Raw genomic sequence first — 14,870 nt, 5'->3', positions numbered from 1 at the left:
CGATATGAAATTAATATAAATAAAAAATATTAAAATAATATAATTTAAAATTTTAATAAAAATTATAAATAAATTTAATAAAAAAATATATTTTATATTTTCATATTAATATAAATAACGACATAAAATTTTTATAAAATATAATTAAATATACAAATTAATAATATTTTACGTAATATATAATTATTAATATTGTTTTTAATTTTTTCTCAAAGAAAAATAGTCAAAAAGGTTAGAAAAGGTGGCCCTGTTTTGTTTTTGAATCACAGCTTTGACATCACATTCCAGTAATTAATTTCAATCGTGTGTTCTTATTGGACACGGTTACGCCACGGTTAGAATTATTAAATATATATTATAATTTGTGCTAAAAATATTTTTGACAATTAAAAGTGAATCAATCCAAAAAAATTAATTAAAAGGTGTAATTGCAGTTTATAATTTATAGTTTAAAAATAAAATAATTAAATATTCATTTAATTTTTTATTGTTAACAAAAATAATTTATGTTCCCTTTCTTTAGATATTTTAATTTTTATATTAATTTTTTATAATAATGCTAAATGTTTGGAAATCTTAAATAATAGTTTTTCAGAGTAATTTTTTACAGCACTATTTAAATGTATTTTTTAAATCAATTTTTTTAATTGCAATAACAATAATAAATTAAGTATTAGTGAATAAAGATTAAAATGAAGTTATTTATTAAAAATAATTAAATTAAAATTTTAAATGAATTTATTAAAAAATTATCGTGTAGATGATTATAAATTTTTTTAAAAAATTAATACATTTTGATATATTTTTAAATAATTATTTTTATTAAAATTTTAATAATTTTTTTTTCGATTGAATAATTATTAATAAGATAACTGATATTTTTAATAATTATTTTTACATACTATTAATTTTATCATTAATTTTTATTAATTTATTTTTAAAATTTTTTAACTAAAATTCATATTAAAATATTTTTAATAAAAAAATTACGAACTTCACTTAAAACTTCATCTAAATTTTATTCACGAAACCAAATTTAATCTCTAAAATATTTTTTCCTTTTTTCAATGGAAAATAGTAGTCTTCTAAACAAATAAATAAACATTTTCCCAAATATGAAAATCCATATAAATGAAACGACATAAAAACGCATAGGAAGCGACGCGTCTCAGCACCTACCAATTCCATTCATTATTCTAACGCTATAATTATTTAATTATTTAATTAATAAATTTGTTTTTTACTCTTTTTTTTCCCTATAAATAGCCATTTTGTTGTTCCGACATCTTCATATATCATCTCTTGATAGCCGTTCATTTTTTTTTTCTTTCCTTTGGCTTTTACCCTTTTTGTCACCTGAATATTTTTGGCTTTATCCAACTGATGGGTCCAAATCTGTAATCAGTTTTTGATACTCCATTTTCATCTTCTTAATTTCGTTAAGGGTTAAGAGCCTGAAGATTGTATTGTTTTTCTTTTATTCGTTTTCAGTTTTGTTCTTTCTTGTGCAATTTCTTTGAGGATGGCTTGCTTGTTTTCTCGTACGGGAAGGGACATGCAGCGATATGACGACCTCGGACGCCGACAAGTTGTCGGGTGAGTAGTCCTGTTCCTGGGTTTTTGTATCTCTTGTTGGGAAATGTCTTCTCTTGTTCTTTGGTTCTATTTGAATTGTGGCCCTGCCATTTTTTGGTCAGTTTTTGCATGCTAGGACGATTTCCTTCTTTTTTTTTTTTTGTTTTTGTTTTGTCCATTAAGAAAAATTCAATCCTTACTTCCAATGAATGATGGAAAATTCATTAATTTCTTCAATTTTGATAATTGCAGGTGCATTCCCTACAGATTCAAATGCAGCAGTGATGGAACCATTAGTAATGACATGGAGGTTCTTGTAATCTCCTCACAGAAATGTAAAAAAATGATGTTTCCTAAGGTATGCAAAGTTAAATTTTTTCTGAAATTTTGAACTTTACAAATGAGATTAAAGGGTGCGTGGAGTTTTCAACTTTTTCCAAAGGAAGCCCGGATAAGAAAAAGGGTGTAATTTTTGGGATTCGAACCTCATACTTAATAACTTATTAGATTTTTACTGCATGAATCGATTGAGTTGACTATCGGCTGAGTTTTTAAAATTTACTGTTAGTATAGAATAAGTATTCATTAATTAAGAGGTTGTTGCATCTCTTAATTATGTAAAATTAACCTTGATCTGTTGCTTTTTTCTTTTAATTAGGGTGGTTGGGAGCTTGATGAATCTATGGAAGAAGCTGTTTTAAGAGAATCACTTGAAGAAGCTGGTGTTCTAGGCAATGTTGAGGTTGGTAATAATAAAGGAATTGTTAATCCTGCTCTGCACTTGCTTACCCGAATCAAAATCCATGGAGTTCTTGAACTAAATCTTGACATTTATTTGTACTTTGAACAGTGTGAATTGGGCAAATGGGACTTTCTAAGCAAAAGCCAAGGCACATGTTATGAAGGTTACATGTTTCCTTTGCTTGTGAAGGAGGAACTTGACTTCTGGCCTGAGCAGAACGTGCGCCAAAGAACATGGGTAAGCTACTACTTTCCAATCCATGTTTCCCACAGCAGATTTGTTCAAAATCAAGTGTCTAATTTGTCAAGAAAATGTTCTTAATTTTGTTCAGATGAATGTGAAAGAAGCCAGGGATGTGTGCCAGCATTGGTGGATGAAGGAAGCATTAGACATACTGGTCGAACGACTAGCCTCACTGCAGCAGCAGACGGAACAAAATATCTCAGTTTGTTCTCTGATTTAGCAGTGAAGATTCATAGTTTGTAAATAGGGCATTTCCAGGATCTTCAGCTTTCATCTTTGTTCAAAAGCAATGGTTAGAACCAACTGTGTTGACTCCCAGGAAGACAGTCGAAGCTGGTAGATGTTGGGAATAAATAATTGTAAATTCATGGATAGGGAGCTATTCATACGAGAAATTAATGAATAAAAAAAAAGAAAACTAGGTGAAGAGATCTTACGTCCAAGTTGTATATCCATGCCCATCATAACATGTAGAATTACTTGTGACCAACTGGCCACGATAACTACAAAACAAAAGTTAAAAAAAAAAAAAAGAATAGAGAAAAATCAATCCATTTCATGATACTGGAATCACTTAATATTTGCATGACCCATGTTCTCTTTGCCCATGATTTGTTTATATCTTTTAAAAGTTAACACTTTATTAAATGATCATATAATTATTGATATAATAAAATTAATATAATTTTTTTTCTATTTCTATTTTTTTAAATGAAAGGGAGAACTACGGTTCGAATTTAAATTCTCTATCTAATTTCTGCCTCACCCTGTTTCTTTTTATTCTTTTTTTATCAAGTATAGATTTAAAAAGAAATGAATCTAATTCTTTTGAATGGAAGATATATGTATTTATGGATAAATCAAATGGTCAAGTGTGCAGTAATTTGAAAAAATCTTTAGCATTTGCCTTTATTTATTTACTCATAGTGGCCCTATTTTCTCTTGAAATGATATTGTTGAATTAAGATGTCGGCCACCTTAATTGGTTTATAAGGTGAAGGTGGGAAAATAATTGTTGCATGAGGCAAAAATTATTTAGAAATGCAATTAAAAATTTTAATGATATTGTAAAGGACCATAGTTATCAGAATCGGATCAAACCATCAGTCCGACCAGTTGAATCGATGAATAAATGTTGAAATCAGTTCGGTTTCATAATTAAATTAATTTTACAATTAAACTGCATTAAACTGCTTTAAATCATTATGAATTTGTGGTTTACATAATAATTTCGTAAATTAGGTGATCTTTTTTTTTTAAATCGAAATGGTTCAATATCAATTAATAAATTTAGGTAAAATATGAAAAAAACTTTTTAAGTATTTAAAATAATCTGATTAAGTCATTATACTAGTATTTCATCTAAATAAGTCACTCAACTCTTATTTTTTACTATTAAAACCTTTATATTCTTATATTAATGACATATTAGCATATTTTGAAACATATAGATAATGACATTACAAAAAAACTTACAGATGTGTAAAAATAAATAATTTAAAAACAATGATCTAACAAAAGAATTTTATTAATTGATACTATAATTAAAAATAATTATAAAATTAATAATATATAACATTATTAAAAATGAAATGTTAATAAAAATGATTAATTATTTGACCATGATTTAAAATAATTAATAAAAAAATGTATATATGTAAAATGAATAAAAAAATCTATATTCATATAAAAAATATAAAAATGATTTTAATTTCCCTTTTACTATTTTTCATATAAACATAAAATTTTCCTTTTTATTAATTTTATTTATAGAATTTCTTTTTTATTGCATAAAGATTAATTATTATATATTAATAAATAATATTTTATATTTTTAATAAATATAAATAATAATAATTATTTATAATTATTTATTATTTATTATTTATTATATTTATTAAAATATAAATATTATTTTTAACTATTAAAATATAAAATATGATTTTAATAAAATATTAAGTAATTTCATTTCTAACTAGTAATTAGCTATTTTATGAAATTTATATTTTAAAATTCGTAGTTTATGATATACATTAAAATTTAATGTTTGGTCCGAGTTTGATAACTATATATAGGACAATTTAATCCGAAATTATTAGGTTTCGACTCAATCAGATTTAACCTTATAGAGTAGTTTTTTTTTTAAATCGAGTTTTAAGTCATATTGGATTTTAAGCTAACTCGCTTGACCCAACTTGGTGTATATATATATTTATATAATATTTTTTGTTATTTATTTAATTTTATAATTTTATAATTATTAAATTTTATATTTATATTTAAAAAATAATATTTTTATTGATTCAAGTTAAGTCAAATCGATAATGATTTTATATAGATGTGATTTGAATATTATAAAAAATAATATTTTAATATAAATTTAGATTAAATTTAAATATTTAATATATAAAATCGAATCAAATTCGAAACAAATGAAAATTCACTCTCATCCAATCAATTGCCATCTCGGATATTGTATCAAAGACATGAGATCAAACCAACATGATTGTGATTATGGAGTTATGAAATATATATAAATATCATGATATTGATATCTCCCCTACCCCTCCAAAAGAAATAATGGAAAAGAAAAAGCTCACACAAATTCCACACCTTTTTCACATTTTTTTTTTCTTCTTTCCAAGCCATCCCTCAGTGGAAATTAGCATGAAAAATGTTCGGCCAAAAAGAAGTTTCCTTCATTCAATCATTTGATTCAAGTATCATATTCTTAGTTTGTTATTTCCACACGTTTTTCACATTCTCTATTTCTAACAAGCATTCCACCAAAATCACGGCCAGAGAAATGTTTATTAATTGGGTTAAACAAAAAAATCAACTTTTAATAATAATTATAGTAATAGTACTAATTTTTTTTTTAAAGAAAGCCATATTGAAGATAAAAAAAAATTATAAATGTTAAAATTTAAAATTTAAATCTATTAAATATTATTTTATAAAAGTAACTGCTAAATCAATTGAATTAAAATTAAAATTTATAATAATAATATTGTTTAAACAAGATTTGATATGAAATTTTATATTTAACTTAGTATATATTTACAAGCAATTGGGCCTTGTAGGACGTGTGAAAATTAAAATTTTTAAAATAATTATTAATATAGTAATATTTAAATAATATAGCAAAGTAAATTAATTAGTAATATGTCATGCACTCTAAAATTAGTTAACAATTTTGAATAGGTTTTATAAACAAATTTATAGTAGATAAAAAAATTAATTGATTATTTTTTTAATAATTTTTATAGTATTAATTATGATTAATTGGGAAAGATCCCTTTAAGCTTTTTATTAATTGCTTCCATCAATCATTTTTGTATCCCTTAGTGGTAAAAAAAAAAAGGTAAATATTTTTTAATGTTAGAATAAAACATACATTAAAATTTTTTATTGTGATTTTATAATTATTTTTTATTATTAGTTTCAATCAAAAAAATAATTATGAAATTATAGTAATAAAAATTACAATAAATGTTCTCTTCAAAATTTACCGTTCTTATAAGTAGGAATGATAACGATTAGTTTGAAATTTTCAAATAATATAAAATATTATAAATTTTTAAAATTTAATTTAAATCCTAATAAATTTTTTTTAAAAATTAATTTATTTGAATCAAATTTTATTTATTTGATTCAGTTAATCAATTTTTAAATTTTAATTTTTTTATAAATTTTTTAATATTTAAATAAATTCTTATATATAAATTATTTTTACATTCGATTCAATATTTTATTTTAACTTAATATATATTTAATATTTAAATTTAATTTAAATCGAATAAAAAATATTTTAAATTAATTTTTAATTTATTCGATTTTTTTGTCCCATCCTCAGAGGCCAACGGCGGAGGTTTTTTTTTTTTTTTTTTTTTTTTGGTTTTTGGCCAAAATTTTTTTTCAAAATCCTACCATTCTCGAATGATGAAGCTTTTCAGAAACAGCTACAAAATCCTCTACCCTGGTCGCAAATTCCATTTCGAAAACCCTGACTTCCCTAATATTCTCATACCCATTTCACATTTACACAACTCCAGTAAAACGCTACATTCCAATTCAAAGTTGGATGTCGTTTTCAATGAGCTTGCTGAGCTCCAATCTTCGAAACCCATATCCCATGCTGCTCAGTCACGGTCAGGAATCGAAGTACCGTTTGATAAGGAGAGACCCACGAAGCGGAATGAATCAACGGTCCAGATATTACATCCGTGGCAGGAATGGGTGGATTTGTTGGAATGCTTGTTGAAGAGAGGCTACTTCGATGGAGATGGAAACCCTTTCGAAAATGGTGAATTCAGTTTGAAAGAATCCAACACTATCCGCACTGCGTGCCTTAATTTTGCTAGGGATCGGTTTAGCCTTTTAAGGTAATGGAGCATTTTCAGTTATGACAGTTTTTGGGGGGTTTGGGTGCATATAACCTGTTTGATAATATTTTCCTCTCTTCTATTTTCTTTTGGTTCATTGGCAATTTTCTTTATGATGAATGTGGAAGGTATGGCATGTCTTGGTTCGTTAAGATTTTTTTAATGTTTTCTTGTGTTTCTCAATGCCTTTTGCTTCCAGGTATTTCTCAAGGAAAGATATTCAGGTCATTGCAGGATGCGGATGCCCGAGCCTAGATAGGAAAGTTGTCAACTCCGGAAAGCGCTTACGGGCTTATGTCGGCATTGATGAAGGAAATGTATGCACTAGGGCTCCTTTTTTATTGTTGCTTATAGTTGATTTGGCCGGTAAAAGAGATATTTTCTTTTTTTTTTTCCTGATTATTGTTCATCTCATTTTCTGTAGGTTTGCAGCTCCTGCAATTTGAGAGGAAACTGTGACAGGGCGTATGTGAAGGCACGTGAAGATGAAGGTGGGAGGACTGTGGATGTGATGCGCATTTTGTTGACATATGGTCTTGACTCCATCACTGGTTCTGTGGAAAACAAGCCATGTCAAAACAAATTGGTTAAAGAATCAGTAAGAAGACTGCTGAAAGAAATGGTTGATTATAGCAACCGGGATCTACAATCTGGCATGCCAAATGCTGCACCCTTAAGAGGGGATGCTTCACTACAGGATCATTCAAGTGCACTGGGACACATAAAAGTTCCAATGAAGCAAGGCGATTGGCTTTGCTCCAAGTAATTTGATAGCCAATGTGGTAGCAATTTGAAATTTTGAATCTCAAAATGTATATGCATTCTGACTTCAATTTGCCTTGACTTCCATTTGGTAGGTGCAACTTCCTAAATTTTGCAAGAAATATTAAGTGCTTGCGCTGTGATGGTTTATACGAAGAAAGACTGAGGCAACTACGGGAGGATCAGGATCATCTACCATTAAAAAAGGGAGATTGGATATGTGAAAGGTTCTGATTCTTTAGTTTCTTTTGAGTTTCTCATGGTTTATTTCTCATGGAGACTTCCAATTGTTACAGATGCAACTTCTTGAATTTTGCAAAGAATACAAGATGTCTCCAATGCAAAGAGAAGCCTCCAAAGCGGCATCTCAACCCTGGGGAATGGGAATGTGAATCGTGAGTTTTCTCCTGCTTCAATTTCCCCTGAATTCTCCAAAGCTTAAATATAACAGCCATGTTTGATATTGTTTTATGCAATATTCAAATGCCTGGATCTCTACAGGTGCAACTATATCAACTTTAGACGAAATATGGTTTGCTTGAAATGTGACCACAAACGGCCAAAGGCCTCAAATGCTTCAGACAGATTCACTCAATTTGAATATGACAATGGATCAGGTTTCAACAATGGTGGAATTGAAGGCAGCATCGATAAATCTGCAGGTCAAGACAGAAAGCGATATAAAGGTGCAGATATGTGGAAGTTTGTACATGAAGAGAAAGAAGAAGAAGAAGAAGAAGAAGAATGCCTAGATTCATGGACTGAGAATTCAAAGTTCATTGATTTTCCCGTTACTAGAGGTAAGACTACACATAACGCAGAAGTGAAAGAGAAGTGGAAGTTGGAGATGTCAGAGAGGAGAAAGAGTCCCACAATGATAATGCAAAATGATGAATCTAAATGCAATGACAGCCAGAGAAAGTTGGAATTGCTTGAATCATCCGATGATGAAGAGATGGCTGATTGGTTTAGGCGTAGATAGAAAGGCAAACTTCATAAAGGTTACTTATTGTATGCCTGCACCTAAAAGTGGTTGGGACCTATCAAGATGAATGTTCTATTTTCCAATTACATATTCAAGTGATTGATGCATTACACTATCCACTGTTTCTAACAAATCAAATCAAAACCCCAAAAGTTTTGGAACCTTTCAAAAATTCAACCCTTTTCTTTGTGAAAATTTTGCTATTTTTTGCAAATTCTTTTTAGAAAAATTGAATCATTACTTTTTTTTTTGTTTTTTAAATTGGTTTTGAAAATCATTATTGTTTTATTAATATTAATGTATAGATACTATAAATTAATTACTTAAGACTTTTGGTTTGAAAGTCTTAAAAAAGAAATATTATTTTTTGAAGAAAATGCAAAAAAGGCAAGAGAGATGTATTGTGTTTAATTAGGATTACAATTACACATGAGGGAAAATTGTACATAGTTTCTTTTCAATTCTTGCATTTATTATATATGTGTTTTAAATTATAATAAATTGATTTTAAATAGTACTTTTTTTTAGGATTTTACTTAAAACATGCCACACCATATTATTTTGTCAAAAATTTACAATTAATATCATACGCTTATTAATAACAAATTAATTCTCATTAATTATATTATTTTTAATAACTAAATTAAAAATTATTACTAATTTATTACAATTTGAAAAAAAAATTCCAATAAAGTAAAGAATATAACAAGATAGTGATCTATTAACTTAAATGCACAACGCAAAAGAGAGACCTTTATTCTTACATGCAAAGAAATAACAAAATATTCTAATTTTATCTTTTTTTTTTCTTTATCTCATTTATTAAAATTACTTTTCTAACTAATAAAAAAAATAAAAAAGTCTTGAAATTTTAAAATATTAATTTCAAATTTTAATATGTGTAAATTTAATTTAATTTATTAAATTTATTTATTATATGTCAATTCATTTATTGATTTGTTTGATTTTTTTTTAAATGACTTTAAATTAAATTTCATAAAATAATTCGGATAAATGTTATAAAAAAAAGATACCTCTTAACGTGTTTACCTTTTAACTTTTTTTTTTTTTTATACAAAATCAATGATATAGAATGATTAAATATGAAGATGCAAGGAAAGAAGAATAGAGTTAAAGCAGGCAATCATTTCCCTATTTCTCCTCCTTTTTATCTTGTACCTTACCTTGACCATTGATGGTTGTTAACAGTAGTTGTTGGTTTTGGACTCCAAACTCTCTCCACAACTTTCTTTTTTCCTTAGTTTTTTGTTTTTTGGGTTCTCTCTTTTGTATCAGAGAAAACCCTAACTGTGTTTTTTTTCTTTTGATTGAAACGATCAAAAGAGGAAATGGGTTCAGAAGGATCAAGGGTTGTTGGTAAGTTTTCGTTTTTCAATGGCCTAGATTTTCTCTCGATTGTTTCTCAAATTTCCCAACTTTTAATTATCAGTTAAATTTCGTTGTCATTCCTTTGTTGGAGCTGTGAAGGGATATTGCATCTCGTTTTTTTTTTTTTTTTTTTTTTTGAGTGGTAATCCTTGGATTTGGTAGAAAATAGGGTTTTAGCTGTGATTTGGTGTTCGTTTGTTTAGTTTTAAGTTCAATTTTTGAAATGCTTGAGAATGGAATTTTTTGTGCTTGAATTGATATTCAAGATGGGAATTTTACAGGCTTTGCTAGTGAAAATTTTGTACAAGATTTTATTGTTTCAATGGGTTTCATTTGCAGGTTTCAGATGGAGCTTAGATATTAGAAATATGGATGATTATAAGTTTGTAGCGTTATGTTTGGAAAGAATTAGATATTGTCGGAATAAATTGAAGGAAATTGTAATGAGGGAAGCCAGTGTCTCGATTTCTTAAAGTTTTAGTCAATTTTGTCCGATCTTTTACTTGTAATTCATATAACCTTGCTAGAATGTGGATTAAAATTGTTTTGTTCTTTGTTAACTCCTTCTTTCCTTTTTCGCTGTCTATTCTAAAGTAGTTTGATGAGTTTAAGTTGTTTATACTTCTAGCTGTGACAGAGCCATTGTAATCTATTATAACTAATTAGATCTGACATGTGTTGCGTGTACCTTGTTTCAAATGTCGAACATTGATGCTGGTTGAGTGCATTCTAAAAGAAGCGATAACCTTTAAACAGGTATCATCACTTTTTTTCCATGCCTAGGGCTTGTTGCATATGAAAACTATATATAATGCATGGAATTTTGCTTAAATGGGCCATATTGACTATGATGCATGAACTGTGGTAGCTCTGAAGCTACTTTTTTCTATTATTCATTTCATACACAAGACTATTGATCCACTTCTGAAGGGATTTGTTGAGATTATATTAAAATACTCTTGAAATGGGATCATATACAACTGTTAATGACGTGCTAGCCCTCTTAGTCAAGTATTACCTTTCCTCCATTCAAAACAGAGGTATGGGGTTTAGCTTGTAACAAGATGGCAATGATTTTGTTTAAGTTATATGACCTGTAGGATCTACCATAATTTCCTCGTTGGCTCTAAGAAATGGTCGGCCATTTAGAACTGGTTACAGAAATGTTCATATCATGATGCTGACCTTGAAAGGCTTCAAGGACTCATCTTGGTGAGCTGTGATGGATAATTGATACAAAAAGACAAAAAAGAGATAAGCAGATTCTTTTGAATCAACTTTTTCTGTTCCAGGAATCAGTAATTTCCTAATCGCTGGTTTTTGTTGATGTTGGGTGGCTATAGCTTTCTATTTGGTAGATGAAATCCTGGTCAAGTATAAAATGGATGAACAAAAGAAATAAATATTCATGAGGATACCATCAAACAAGCAAAGCAGTTTGTCTGGTCAAGTATATAGTGTATAAAAAAATTGAGTGCATATGATAATCCTAATCAAACAAGCCAAGCTCTTTGCATGAGGCTTCAACTTCTGTTGACAGTGGGTTTCATACAGGAGAAGTTATGACAATGAGATTGGACGATGTTGTCAGTTTAGTATTAGGATAGATAACTCTGTTTTTGATCTGGGATTCCAACATATTTCTTCCTTGACTCTTTAGCTTTTGAGGTGTGAAGACCCAAGATTTACATCCAAGCATGTATGCTGAGTCAAAAAGAAGGGAAGTGGAAAATTTTATGATTTTGAACACCATGTGAGAAAGACTCAACAGCTTCAGTAGATGACTTGATTTTTGTGTCATTTGGTGAGTCTGATGCTTGATGAAGATGCTGATTGAAAGATGTTGAATTTAACATTAGAGGCACAAGGGCTTAGTAAATATATACATGACATGGGAAACAAAGTCTATTGTCAGTGAAATCAAGGAAACTTCTTTGACCACTTTTTTCTAGCCTTAAAATTTCCTTCTATGGTTCTCAAATCATGTCTTTCTTTTCTCCTCAACTGTCCCATGCCATACCTTTGGCCCTTGAGGATCACTGATCTTGGCTATTGGGAAGTGACTTTTGTTGATATTGATGTCTTCCTGATGCCTTATGTTACGCAGTGGTATATGATCTCAGATGGCATTGGGTGCAATATCAGTTGGGAAACCTACTTGAGAGTTGGGCAGATTATTTCTTTGACTGCACAATTGCAGTAGAAAAGTTTGTCATTGATTGATTGACAATATTGGCACACATGTCTCTACATAATGGAGCCAAACTTATGCTATATATGAGGGGAAAGTAGTAGTTTTGTCTCAATATCTATTTTTTTTTTTGCTAATTCGTGGTTAGGAGTAAACTTTGTTAGTGATGAACTTTAAAAGTGGAACTTGTGGCATATGCTATTGTATGGTATCAGGATCACTTCAGTTATTTCTGGGTTCTTCATTATCTGCTTTCCATGATTTGACATAACGTGCAAGCAATTTTTTTACTCTTTAAGTTTTAGCTTTGCTCATGAACAAACTTTTGTTTTTTTGAATTTTTGGAATCTGCATTCAATTTAATGGACTTAATGCAAACTTCCAGAGTGACTTTCTTACAATCCTGACTTTGGGGCTAAAATGTCTGGCCTTTGCAGTGCCCAGGAATTTTAGATTGCTAGAAGAGCTTGAGAGAGGTGAAAAAGGAATTGGGGATGGAACTGTTAGCTATGGAATGGATGACGCTGATGATATATACATGCAGTCATGGACTGGGACTATTATTGGCCCCTCTAATGTGAGTCTCTCTCTCTCTCTCTCTCTCTCTCTGTTGTGCTCTTTTCTATAATTGGTGCGCATGTGTCTTTGAATTGGTGTGGATAAGTACAATGATGAGTTTAAGACCAACTTTGAAGTTGACATGTGCTTCTAACTAAGCTCATCTTCACAAGTTAGTGTAATCATTGAGACAGTCCACATGATTGACTAATTAGTAATAAGAACAAAGCAATTTTTTTTTTTTTTTTAATTCTTGTGTTGGATATGTGTAGCATGAAAAGATGTTATGGTTGAGATAAATCAGGCTGTAGCTAGAATAGGAAGACTGCTTTATTCTTTTTGCATCATAGGGTAGGATGAAGTTGACTGATGCAATTTAGCTTGTTGAACATATGAGAAGAGAGTAGTGTTTTTAAATTTAAGATATTTTATTGAAAAAAAAAAAAAAGCTAGAGATTTCTCAGTACTCTATAAAAGTTGCTTAACGAGTTTCTACCATCCAAACTTGATGATTATTTGTCCCTATTTTATCACAAAAATTACCTGCGAACCCATTGAGCCTTCTTAGAACTGTATCAGCTAGAAGTATAACATACAAGCTTTATGATCATATTCTTTCTTGCAACTCAGTATAGCTATAGCTTTAGACATTCGTCATAGACGTCAATTATTCTCTCATCATAATTTATTACTTGTTCTACAAGCCCATTTTTGTGGGACCTGCTCTTTTATGGCAGACACAATTAGCCATTTGGTTCCAACTCTTCAGGATTGCTTGTTATCTTGGGCGCTACAAGTTTTTCCTCTCCTGCATCACCTTCCTTTAACTAGATGCATATAGAATAAGCTTAAACTGTTAAATACATGCCACAAGTCAGAGGGTTCCAGCATTTGAACTTCAAATCTGAAATATGAACACTACCTCCTAAAACCATTATGTATAAATTTCCATCTCTTAATATAGTATAGAACTTCTGGTCAAAGGAATTCTAGTATGAATTTCCTCCATTGTTGCTGTTGTTTTTGCCAAACAGTAAATAATAATAATTCCTCTTAAAACTAATAATTTCTTAAAATGAAAAGGAGTTAATTTGTTACTTACTCTTGATGCATTCCAGACTGTTCATGAAGGGCGCATCTACCAGTTGAAATTGTTTTGCGGCAAGGATTATCCAGATAATCCACCAAGTGTGAGGTTTCAAACCCGGATAAACATGACCTGTGTCAATCAGGAAACTGGAGTGGTAGGTGATGTTGTTCTTGGGACCTTTTATGCTATAATATGATACTTATAGCAGCTAAATTACCAGGTTGAACCTAGCCTTTTCCCCATGCTTGCTAATTGGCAAAGGGAGTATACAATGGAGGATATATTGACTCAGCTGAAGAAAGAAATGATGTCTCCACAGAACAGGAAGCTTGCTCAGCCTCCTGAAGGTGTGTAGATCTTGCATCTGATTTTCTTGCCATATCCATAATCCTTTTGTATTCATGTCAGTTTCTGAAGCTTGTCTCTTGTCTGAAGTGAGTGTAGTTCTCCACGATAGTCAAATTTATTGTTTATTGCATGGAATGATAGCTATTTGCGATATAGCTGAACTAGTGCTATTATTTCTGGTAAATTGGTTAGGATGTAGATATAGATCTTCAGTGAGTTAAACTGTGCTAATGTTTTCCCAGGCAATGAAGACGCTAGGCTCGATCAAAAGGGTTTAGTGCTGAAGTGTTGCATCTTTTGAACTTCATCGGAGTTGTATGAACAAAATGTATATAAAATACGTACACAAGATGATTCTAGCAACCGGCTTAGCTCCACCAATATGAATGCTTGCATATGAGAAAGATGTTCTTGATTCCACCAAATGGTGGTTAAATAAATCAACTTCTTAATGAATTCTTGACATTCTAAAGTTTGAGTTGTGCTGCTAATATTAATATTTCCTCTCTTTCGTTTTCATTTGATGTGATTTAGAATGTAATCAAGGACAACATGAGTTTGAAACTTTGACCAGTTTGAGAAAATTTGTTATGTTCCTTCCA

General features: G+C 29.5%; 2 protein-coding genes and 1 pseudogene across 3 annotated transcripts; all 3 read left to right on the top strand.

The window, feature by feature from the left end:
• The first annotated feature begins 1,312 nt into the window (after positions 1-1,312).
• On the top strand, positions 1,313-3,003 carry LOC111287761 (nudix hydrolase 18, mitochondrial-like; annotated as a pseudogene). Its single transcript, XR_016341788.1, has 6 exons — positions 1,313-1,397; positions 1,492-1,596; positions 1,828-1,933; positions 2,234-2,317; positions 2,426-2,554; positions 2,649-3,003. The product of XR_016341788.1 is annotated as a nudix hydrolase 18, mitochondrial-like (transcript).
• Positions 3,004-6,420: 3,417 nt separating this feature from the next.
• On the top strand, positions 6,421-8,807 carry LOC111289032 (uncharacterized). Its single transcript, XM_022879908.2, has 6 exons — positions 6,421-6,945; positions 7,145-7,262; positions 7,370-7,707; positions 7,803-7,934; positions 8,004-8,102; positions 8,209-8,807. Exons 1-6 carry the CDS (start codon positions 6,500-6,502, stop codon positions 8,687-8,689), a joined length of 1,614 nt encoding a protein of 537 aa, XP_022735643.2. The 5' UTR covers positions 6,421-6,499; the 3' UTR covers positions 8,690-8,807.
• A 962-nt stretch (positions 8,808-9,769) lies between these two features.
• Positions 9,770-14,870, top strand: LOC149519360 (ubiquitin-conjugating enzyme E2 variant 1A-like). Its single transcript, XM_089760029.1, has 5 exons — positions 9,770-10,069; positions 12,710-12,849; positions 13,949-14,074; positions 14,141-14,267; positions 14,511-14,870. Exons 1-5 carry the CDS (start codon positions 10,042-10,044, stop codon positions 14,567-14,569), a joined length of 480 nt encoding a protein of 159 aa, XP_089616155.1. The 5' UTR covers positions 9,770-10,041; the 3' UTR covers positions 14,570-14,870.

The sequence above is a fragment of the Durio zibethinus genome, chromosome 4, assembly GCF_047325235.1.
Source record: "Durio zibethinus cultivar Kanyao isolate XHJ-2024 chromosome 4, ASM4732523v1, whole genome shotgun sequence".
In the NCBI taxonomy this organism is placed as follows: domain Eukaryota; kingdom Viridiplantae; phylum Streptophyta; class Magnoliopsida; order Malvales; family Malvaceae; genus Durio; species Durio zibethinus.
This window is presented reverse-complemented; position numbering and strand designations above follow the sequence as displayed.

Excerpts from the sequence above, each read along its gene's own strand:
- LOC111289032 (XM_022879908.2), top strand. The coding sequence starts at position 6,500 with ATGATGAAGCTTTTCAGAAACAGCTACAAAATCCTCTACCCTGGTCGC. Across the intron at positions 6,946-7,144 it reads GATCGGTTTAGCCTTTTAAG|GTATTTCTCAAGGAAAGATA; the intron begins GTAATGGAGCAT and ends TTTTGCTTCCAG. Across the intron at positions 7,935-8,003 it reads GGAGATTGGATATGTGAAAG|ATGCAACTTCTTGAATTTTG; the intron begins GTTCTGATTCTT and ends CAATTGTTACAG.
- LOC149519360 (XM_089760029.1), top strand. The coding sequence starts at position 10,042 with ATGGGTTCAGAAGGATCAAGGGTTGTTG. Across the intron at positions 10,070-12,709 it reads AGAAGGATCAAGGGTTGTTG|TGCCCAGGAATTTTAGATTG; the intron begins GTAAGTTTTCGT and ends TGGCCTTTGCAG. Across the intron at positions 14,268-14,510 it reads GCTTGCTCAGCCTCCTGAAG|GCAATGAAGACGCTAGGCTC; the intron begins GTGTGTAGATCT and ends ATGTTTTCCCAG.